The 10,681-nt window shown below is 42.6% G+C and overlaps 1 protein-coding gene across 1 annotated transcript in view; it reads left to right on the top strand.

The window, feature by feature from the left end:
- Positions 1-9,219, top strand: part of PLXNC1 (plexin C1) — an 88,782-nt gene extending 79,563 nt beyond the window's left edge. Inside the window, exons 21-27 of the mRNA XM_015414638.1 lie at positions 845-879; positions 973-1,080; positions 1,753-1,916; positions 3,853-4,000; positions 6,369-6,509; positions 6,913-6,987; positions 9,094-9,219. Coding sequence (XP_015270124.1) covers positions 845-879; positions 973-1,080; positions 1,753-1,916; positions 3,853-4,000; positions 6,369-6,509; positions 6,913-6,987; positions 9,094-9,219 — 797 coding nt within the window. The remainder of the gene's footprint in view (positions 1-844; positions 880-972; positions 1,081-1,752; positions 1,917-3,852; positions 4,001-6,368; positions 6,510-6,912; positions 6,988-9,093) is intronic.
- Positions 9,220-10,681: the final 1,462 nt, after the last annotated feature.

The following is a 10,681-nucleotide window of genomic DNA, read 5'->3' as shown; positions in this document are numbered from 1 at the left end:
TGCGCATGCGCCGGGAACACTCTTGGAACGGCTTCGCTTCAGTGCGGGGGGGAGGGGAGAGAGAGACCGGCGAAAGCCGCAGGCCTCACTTCGGAGGCAAAAGGGGGGGAGAGACTGCCGAGGCTGCTCGGAGCCGGGGGGGAGAGAGAGACTGGTGAGGCCCGCCAGCTGCAAGCCGCGCGGGCCTCACTTTGGAGCCGGGGGGGGAAGAGAGAGAGAGACTGGCGAGGCCCGGGGCTTCGTTTCGGAGCCGGGGGGGAGAGGGGAGAGAGAGAGAGACTGGCGAAGCCCGGTGGCAAGCCGCGCGGGCCTCGCTTCGGAGCGGGTGGGGAAGAGAGAGACTGGGGAGCCGGGGGGGGAGAGAGAGCTGGGGGGGAAGAGAGAGAGACTGGGGGGCGGCAAGCCAGGGGTGGTAGGGAAGGGGGGGTGGAGGAGACGGGGGAACCGACTGGATGGGGGGAAGCTTACCTGCTTCTTCCTCCTCCGCCTGCTCTGTGTGGAGCTCCCCCACTCCTCCCCCCGCAATTTTCGCGGGTCCCCTTCCTTGTTTATTTCTATATGAGCTTTTGTGATTCATGCTAATTTCTTCATATACCTATCATCTGCCATCCCTCTAACATGTCAGTTGCACTAGCGAACCAATGGAGAACAACCAGTGTTTCTCATGATTGATCCCATGGTTTGTTTCTGTGGACACCCAGTTTGGTGGAAACGGAATATTAGATCTGGGTAACTTGAATAGGAATATAATTGAATATAGCCTCTTATTCAGTCACTAGTTTTCACTTCTTACTATGCGTGCTTCATTTAAGTCTTTTTTTTCCTCCTTTGACAAATGGCTCAGATGTGGAATACTCCTGTGAAGATTATTGCCATCTGGTAAGTCAGCCATACTTAATTATATCTAATTTTAGTCATTTGTTTAACCCCTGCTTTTTCATCAGTATCTGTGTACACAAACCTTTCTTATAGATATTACCAAATTCTGAAGCTGCCAAAGATGCGCACAGTGCAAAGCATAAAGGAAAACAAAAGTTTAAAGTGAAGGAAATGTATCTCACCAAACTCCTATCTACCAAGGTAACTCTTAGGTTTTATTTCAGACTAGATAACAGAAAACAGAAAGGAAGCTTCATAGGTAGAAGCTGCAACTCAGCACACGGTTACAGTATGATTCTGGTGAAGATTGATATGACTTAGGTACCCAGAACCATCTGAAAGACTGTGGCCATCTGCACCTGTACAGTTAATCCTTGTTGGAATGCTACTTCCCATGTACCCATGCAGCTCCAATAGGAGTGAGATTCCTTACTCACTTCAGTTAACCAGTAGGTACACAAACAGCTGCCCATCTGTTGACGTTCCAGTTTTGCTTCAACCCTTATTGATTCTACAAATCACATTGTTGTAGCTGTACAAGATGCAGCCATTCTTTATCTGTGTTAGGTGGGAACGTGGCAATACCAAAGATTACTGGAAAGTTGTATCGGTAATTCAAGAAATAACAAGGTACATTTTGCTGTATGTGGCAATGTAAGAAGCCCTGGATGCTTGAGGCAGGGGGGGGGGGCTGTGTTATTCAATGCTGCCCCTTTTTGTATGTATTCAACTTTTGGGTGTTTGGAATATACTCTTGTTGTGCAACTTGCCTGTGATAGATTGGGCTGATTAAGGAAATGGAGGGTTGTCTATATCTCAAGAAATCTTTATCTGTGAGCACATAGTAAAAGTTACTTTATTTCTTCTTCTCAGGTTACAATTCACTCAGTTGTTGAAAAGCTCTTTAGGAGCATTTGGACTTTGCCCAACAATAAACCCCCAGTTGCTGTCAAATATTTTTTTGATTTTTTGGATGTTCAGGCTGAAAATAAAAAAATTACAGATCCTGATGTGGTTCATATATGGAAAACCAACAGGTATATCACTTGTTAACATCTAAAATAAAGTATACGTTATGCTATTTGTTTGTTTAAAACATTTCTAGGCTGCCTTTCCACCCAAATAGGGTCTCCAAGGCAGATATTACTCTATGTACATTATTCTACTATTATTCACTGGCTCAAATTATTCATCTGAAATAGTTCTATGAAGTAGGAAATGGAAAACCTTTATTAGTGTGGTTTTACAAACTGACAAATAAGTAGCTAAGACTACAGTCCAGTGTGTGACTTCCATCAGAGGAAGCATGCATCAAATTCATGTGTTATCAATTACGGTATTATAGTGCTGAGGTAATTATCGATATTGGTTTATTTTGCAGTTTTTTTCTCCCTATTTGTTTTTGTGATTTCATGATTTTTATTATTTGATCAAATTGATGAATACTTATGCTGCAGGTAATATTTTAATTTGTTGTGCTTTATTACTTTGTAGTTTTATTATTAATTGAATTGTTTTTATGACTATTTATGTAAACTGCTTTGGATATCTGTTTATGAGTAGTATATAAATCTATTTGCTATTTTTTTTAAAAAAGAAGAGATTGGATTGTACTATCAGAAGCCCAGGCTACTTGCATTGTTGCTTGCAAGTGTCATAGGAGCTGAAACTTATAAGGAAAGGTTCTTTTTACAAGTATCTGTGTTTCTGTATTTCAGCATTTTTTAAAATTTCTGAATATTTTTTGTGACTATAGAGGCAGGATATTTTGGAATTCTGCTAGTCTTCAGAAATGCTACAAGTTGTGGACAATAGATTGTTTACTCAAGCTCTTAATGATTTGGCTGTATTTATTTAATAATTTGTCTACTTAATTTATGCCCCACCTGTATCCTCAACTGGGACTGGGAGTGGCCCTTTCTTGAAACTGATCAGACCCACAGTGCCTCTCCGACGAATTTGGGGGACCAGGTTGGTTTTGAGATATAAACCTTCGCCTCACTTGCAAGATGTCCTTAGGGTAGCAAGTGTAATGGCTTTGGGTTGCTGCTGTCATGTAAGTTTTATTGATGGCACATTGTCCCTGACAAGGCAATTCTATTTGTACTCTTAGGACCTCAACTGGAAGATACATAATATTTCCAGTTCATACAACAAAAAAGGGCTCCCAGTTATTGGGTTAAGATGAAGACTTCTCAATGTTATCTGCATATTATTGTCCTAGAACTTGGAGTTGCTACAGGATTAACTGAACTTTGCATATATGTCAGATTCTAATATGTCCACTAGTAAAATCTGCATGGAGAGGGAGGCATAGATGTGATAAAACCCAATAGATATATTTTAAAGCACCATACTACTACTACTAATAATAATAATTATTATTATTATGGGATCCGTTTTGCTTAGCCTGTGGGTTTCCTTTGGGTACCTTTAGAACATTCTTATTAGCAATGTTGAATGTAATGGGTTGGATCCAGCCAGTTATTCCATTCAATCTCCCCCAATCCCCCTCCCTTCTACCACCCTCATTCGATGTGGCCTTTGTACATGCAGGTCTCATGATTCCCAGCATAGCCCCTTTTTTTGGGTGGTCAAAGGGACCCATCCTTTCTTTTCCATCAGTGGATACCCTGATTGGATCCAAACCCTGATATTTATTCCTATACAAACTGATGTAAATATAATTGATTGATTTTGTTAATTACATGATAGTGATAACCTGTCACTCCTGTAGATGAATTGGCTCCCAAATGGTAATATTCTGGAAGCTGAAGCTGAAACAACTGATTGTGATACAAATTCCTCCATGCACAGCAAAGTTAAGCATTAAAATAAAGGGTTCTTAAATGCTTCATTTTGCTTTTTTTCTTGGTGCTGTGTAATAGTATTGCTTTCCAGTCACCTAAAAAAATATATCCAGGAATATAATCTGTAGACTAACCTATAGGTGTTTCCTTTGTCTCTGACTAGTCTTCCTCTTCGCTTTTGGGTGAATATACTGAAGAATCCCCAGTTTGTCTTTGACATGAAGAAAACTCCACATATTGATGGTTGTTTATCAGTCATTGCTCAAGCATTCATGGATGCCTTTTCTCTGTCAGAGCAGCAACTAGGAAAGGTAACATTTCACTTCCGTATGATAGCTTTCCTTAGATCGTGTCCCAACTAGTTTCAAAGGGTAGCTGTGTTGGTCTGCACTAGGACACCTAGCTTCGAGTCCAGTAGCCTCTTAGAGACCAACAAGATTTTGGGGGGGGGGGTGAGTTTTCGCGAGTCAGAGCTCTGACAAAGGGAGCTTTAGAGGGCTACTGGACTCAACTCTGGATCTTCGAAACTGGACGTTCTGCAGTAGCTCTTCAGTTGAAGTCTGTTGTTTTATTCCAGATCATTCTTCTCTAACCTGAATATCTAATTCCAGTGCAAGCATAGGCCCTTACCTAGCAAGTATAATCTGCACCCACAGGGGTCGTTTCGTAGAAAAAGAGCTAGGGGAACTCATTAGCATAACTCATTAGCATATGCCACACCCCCTGACATCACCGGAAATGTGTCATAAGGCCACACCCCCTGACATCACCGGAAGTGTGTCATAAGGCCACACACCCCGCCCCCAACGGTCCGGGCGGCTGCTGCCGGCCTTGCAGCTCCACTGCCAAGCCCCATGAGGGGCCCGGCGGTGGACCTGTAAGGCCGGCGGGAGTGCAAGGAAGCCCCTCGAAGGCCCTCCCTGGCCCCAGGCAGGCAGGGGTGGGGAGAGGCAGGGAGGAAGCAACTTACCCTCCCTCTTCTCCTGCCTCCTCCTGGCTGAATGAGGGCCGGAAGCGGGGCGGCCGGAAGCAGGGGGCGGGGCTTCGTCATGTGCCCCGCCCCCCAGTACCTCACCCGGGGAACTGCGATCCCCCGTGATCCCCTCCGAAATGACCTCTGTGCACCCAGAATCCGTTTCCCTGTGGAGAGACCCTTGCTGGATCAGGCCCATGCACGCAAAAGTATATGGATGGCTTTTTCAGAAAGCCCGCACCCAGCACCTGCGGTTGTGCGTAAAAGGATCCTTGTTGAATCGAGTCACCTAACTGATGGTTGACGGTCAATCATTTGGTACAGTGGAGGTATAGAGAACTGAACACAGTCCCTCTTTCTTCTGTCATACGAAAGGTGACCAGTATTGTCAAAACTGAGAGCATCAGCCATGCAATTGTGTGGAGACATTTCCAGCAATGTGTGGGCAACATGACTGAGTTCTGTCCTTGTTTCTTATTTTTTTAAGTACATTGAACATAAGAGGAAACCACACAGGTGGCTCATAAACTGTGGCCTAGATATTACTGGTGCTACATCAGGCACTTTAGGCTAGTCCACAGGAGCAGGCTGCAGAGGGGGCAGAAAAGAAAAGTTCTGAGAAGGCAGAGGTTAGTTTGAAGTTTTCACTGCAGTCGCTTGCACTAATGATGAGGCATGTTTAAAGTGTGTTTTAAATTGAGAGTTACAGTTTAAAGTGCACACTGTTTTTCAGTTTAAATGCTTACAAACTGAACTGGAAACAAATCAGCTTGCCTGTTGCAGTGCATCTGGCTGTAGCTGAAGCTTCAAAGAAACCCCAATTTTGCATATCTGGAGGTTAAAGCTTTCCACATGGCATGTTCCATAAGAGGCTGAACGATAGGAGTTGGTGCTGCCGATGTCTGGACTGAGAAACTATTCCACAGCACCCAGCCAGTGCAAGCCTGGCCACACCTAGCTGCTAACAAGCAACCCTTTGCCCTGACCCTTCATTTTTTGGGGTTGCTGTACAATTGTGCTGCACAATCTCTGACCCACCCACAAACTTCTGAGCCCAGCAGCCACATCTTGGCAGGCAGTTTACACTCCGCCAGTTTCTAGCGTCCCAGACAAGTGGCAAACAGACGAAGGTTATCAAGGCCCCAGAAAGCTGGGCACTTCACATCCTGTCTTCCATGAAATACAATTTATACATTGCTCTGCTAATGTCAATGCTTCGTCACTAGAAAGAGTAACAGTCCAGTAGCACCTTAAAGACTAACAAAATTGGTGGCAGGGTATGAGCTTTCATGAGTCATCTTTCCTTCTTTCCTTCTTTCCTTCTTTCCTTCTTTCCTTCTTTCCTTCCTTCCTTCCTTCCTTCCTTCCTTCCTTCCTTCCTTCCTTCCTTCCTTCCTTTCGTATCCCACCCTCCCCAAATGGGCTCAGGGCGACTGACAACAGAGGCAAATGCCATCACAAACAGTTAAAACTGCATAAAAACAATCAATAAATAAAGATGGGTTCCATCTTGGAGTAATGGGTTCTGGATGGGTTCTGGACTCTTGCTCTTTTCTACTGCTACAGACAGACTAACACAACTACCCATCTTGATCTAAAGCATCATCAGTGCTCATTATAAATGAATAGGTTTGTTTATTTCTTTTGCTGCAATGTTATAACCATTTGTCAAATTCTATAATGTTTGTTGCCTTTTTTTTTAAAAGGAAGCACCAACAAACAAACTTCTTTATGCTAAGGATATTCCACTTTATAAAGAGGAGGTTAAAACTTTCTATAAAGCAATAAGGGAGTTGCCTTCATTGTCCACTTCAGAGCTAGAAGAATTTTTAACTCAGGAATCGAAGGTATAATTCAACTATTTCTACTGGAAATTATTTTTGATATGGTTGAAATGAAGTCCCCAGGTTTTGTGATCTGCTTCATGTCATTCCTTATACGCAGCTCCAAACATCTCTGTGGCACCCAGCATGCACAACTGTTGGTACCTCCCTGCTACTGAACAATGCCTATTGTTTTTATTTATTTATTGACTGCATTTCTGTGTCACCTCTCCAAGGAACCTGCCCAAGGCGTCTTACAAAATAAAACAGAGTAAAAACAGTAATACACCTTAAAAAGTGTTAATTAAAATCCAGAATACTTTCCATTTTCCTTCACCCTGGATGTTAGTTATTAATATAAAATTCAAATAGTAGCTACAACTTAGAAATAAAACTTACAAGTCCCCCCCCCCTTTCTTTCCTCCAGAAGCATGAAAATGAATTTAAAGAAGATGCGGCATTGACTGAGATTTACAGATACATAGCAAAATATTTTGATGAAGTAAGGGTCTCTGTTCTTCTACTCTTATCTTTCTCTAGTTAGCCTTGGTAGAGGTAATATGCATGCTCTGATACCTGTTTTGTATGGTGCTTGTATTCGTGAAGCCTCTGCCTCAGATCGGCTGAGCTGGTGGGTGGTACAGATTTTTCACAAACATTCCAGCTGCTCGGGCAGTAAAGTCATCAGAATGGTTGTAGTATTCAATTCACATGTATATACAGTTGGCTGTGGGCCAAAATTAAGGCACATCAAACCTTTTCACTAGGTTCCAAAGCTACAATTATTGGCAGTTGCTGCTCTGAATCCTTAAAACCTTTGTATGGGGTATCTCCTCATTTCTTATAACTGGGCTTCATCTTCATGCATGTTTTGACAAATAGGTATCGAGGTTCATATGACTAGAGGAACAGTGTGCATGCTATTGAGAGTAAGATTTCCAATATCAAAATACCTTTGTTTAGATCGGTGGTGCAATTGCATTTGGGCTACTAACACTGTGTATAACTTGTTGGCAGAGTAATTAACACAGCAATGGTGCACAACCTGATTAAAGTGCAGATAAAGGTTTATTTAGGAACGAATATACTTGATAGTAAAGAGGAGAGACAGAGATAGGGTCCTAACTACATCTCTAACTGAGAGACAGAGAGTAGAGACTAAAAAAAACAAGCAGGATATTGCCCTAAGAGCAGCAATCTGGATATGAATGACACTTAAAAGGAGAGAAGGTACTGACCTCATGACCATATCTAATTTTCTTGCTGCCCCCTTCAGGGTCTTCTTCTGTTCTTTTTTGTACACCAGACATTGTCTATTCCAACATAACTTTGGTCACCGCTATCAAAGAGGATAATGTAGAGATAGAAAGGACACAGAAGAGGGAAACTAAAATGCTCCCTCTTCCAGAATAAGAAAAAAACTTGGAGCGCTTAATGAGGTGGTTGGATAGTAGATACAGGATAGGGAAAAGGGAGTTCTTGTTCAAACAATGCATTATTACCTTGTGGAATTTATTAGGGCAGGATATAGGGATTGCCACCAGCATAGACCAGATGAAAGTATGATGCTCATGAGGTGAAAGAACTCACCTGTGGGTCTGGGTATTGTTTAAACTTTGCAACAAGCTATATAGAGCAGCTGTAGGTCCTTAGGCAGCACAATATCTACAAGAGCTACAAACCTGTTCCCATGCAGGAACTAAGGGATTTTAAAAAGTAAACACAATCCTGAATTCAACAAACTTCAGGGACCATTCTTCTCTAAATTTTAGCATGTGCAAACATTATTGCCACTAATGCTGCATTCATTCATATATTCAAATTTCAAGCTCTTGATGTCACAGTAAAGTTCTTCTAGTGGACCCTCAAATCTAGGCCGCTTTCCACTGTCCCATGGTTTTCAGTTTCAGTGCACTTCTCTGAATTTCTTTTGCGTATACATGGATGACAGTGGAAGGACTCTTCTGATTAAGGTCTTGATGTGTAGTCTGAAGCATCTCCAACCATGTAATTCAGTATCAGCAATGTTATTTGGAGCTTTTTGATAGGTATACATTTCTGCCCAGTCCTTGGTATGCCAGCAAAGAGGCAGCTTCCACACACCTCATTTATCTCCCATAACCCTGCAAGCCCTTTGCTGCAGTCATCATAGGATGTACTGTACAAGTTTGGTCTTCATTTTGCCAAAATTTTAATTGAGGTTTCTGTCTTCTGCAGAAATGTAGTTCATTCTGTGAATGAGATTTTTTTTAAAAAAAATGTGCGTATGTGCGTACCTGGAAGTCATTGGTGACCTCTGGTGACTGACCCCTCCTGGGGGCCTGAAGGATGTTCAGAGAGGTGGCTGAATAAAGCCTGCCTCCGCCTCCTGACTGCTGGTATTCCAAGGAGGTCTCCCATCCAAGTACTTGCCAGAGTCGACCCTGCTTAGTGTCCAAGATCTGACAAGATCGGGCTTGCCTGGGCAAGCAGGATTTAAAAAAAAAAAAGATGCAGAAATAGCTTGGTGTTAGAAGGAATGGTTTGCTGAGCCAGATCCTTTTCCTGGTGTTTTCAGGATTGAAAGAATGTGTTATTTTTTCAAGCACACATTTCTTTGTTTCCATAGATACTGAATAAATTGGAGAAAGAACAAGGACTGGAAGAAGCACGGAATCAGCTCCTGAATATAAGAGCTTTGGCTGATGAAAAGAAAAAATGCAGATGGGAAGTAGATGAGCTTAATGATCCATGACTATGATAGAAGGGATTTTTTAAATTGCTACTTTAATTCAGCAAAAAAGTCAAATTATTGGCCCCAGTCCAGTTCTAGCCTGTCTAGTTGCACATAGCAGCTAATGATTCCAGATGGGGAAAATGTAAGCCAAAGTGCTGCAGAAGGTTCATCTGCAGCAGCTCAGAGGGCCCAGAGAAGCACTGCATTGAAGCTGTAGACACGCATGCAGATGAACATCGGCACAGACAACTCCTACTGCACATGGATCTGCCTTGTGGATTGATCAAAACTGGCAGCATTTTTAGACAGTATGTACAACTTTTATCATGGCATGTACTGTTTCTGTATGTTTCTATATGTGTGTGTATGTTTTAACAAAGACCTAGAGCTACAAACTGTTTCCATTTTATTTACCAGGCAGTTTGTCTAAATAGCCTGTGTATTCACTGAACTATGGGGCTGTTCAATGTAGGCCTTAAAGTTCTTCTGAGTTATTTCTAAATAAGCACAAATATGTTCCTGCTGCACACGGCCTGTACCTTAAAGGTCAGTGAACCAGTGCAAGTGAGGCCCAAGATGGCTTCATCTGAACATATGTAATTGGCTAGGCATGCTGTTGCATTCCCAGCCAGCAGCAGTGTATCTAGAGCCGGGCAGACAGGGAAGGAAGACGTGCCATGTATTCCTACGGGTTTCTCTATATTCCACTGTCCAGGAGCCCTTCTTCCCTCTCTTTTCCAATAGATAAAAGGCAGTTATGATGAAAACTCAGCTGAGATAAGGGCCAATTAGCACTATAGAGAGTTCATAACAATAATATGGAAATATGTGGCACGACCATGTGCTCCTTTCCTGGCCTGTCATCTTGAGATCTGTACTGCTCAGGTTCTCTGCCTTCTTTTCAGTAAGGCTATGGGATCATGCAGATCTAGGCTCCCGTAACATTCACGGCTGCACATGGATTGGAGTAGGCATTAGAGGAGCCACAGATATTCCTGGAATGACCCTCCCCCATGATTCTTCTAAAGTCAGCACAGGCAAAGAAAGGGCTTGTTTGCCTTTTTCAAGTGCTGCTGTAAGACAGACAAGGATTTCTTTCTTCTGGAGAGAGAGGTGGTGCTCCTGTCTGTCTACTAAACAATACGTTTGTACAAAAATGTTATCAAATTTCAACAGAAAGCTGCAAGCAGACAGGAAAATCCCCACATTAGATACCAGTTTACGTCTGCAACATGTAATTGGATATTGAACCTTATTCTTTAACTCGCTTCTTCCAGCAGCTTCTCAACTGCTTCGTTCTCTGGTAAGAATCAACTCAGCATTGACTCTACTGTGCAGAGTCAGCCTTCCTTTACAGTCTTTTTTTTTCCTGTAAGGGAAAAGCAGTTTGTTGGAGAGACACATTGTTGAAAAATATGTCCACCCAAGCATATAAAAGAGCAACCATCTACCACACCCAGGTAGGACTGCCTGGTAGCAG

Source organism: Gekko japonicus, unplaced genomic scaffold, assembly GCF_001447785.1.
Source record: "Gekko japonicus isolate JY-2015 unplaced genomic scaffold, Gekko_japonicus_V1.1 scaffold969, whole genome shotgun sequence".
NCBI classification, from domain to species: Eukaryota; Metazoa; Chordata; class Lepidosauria; order Squamata; family Gekkonidae; genus Gekko; species Gekko japonicus.
Note: the sequence above shows the minus strand (reverse complement) of the source record. Positions and strands in the feature narration are given on the sequence as shown.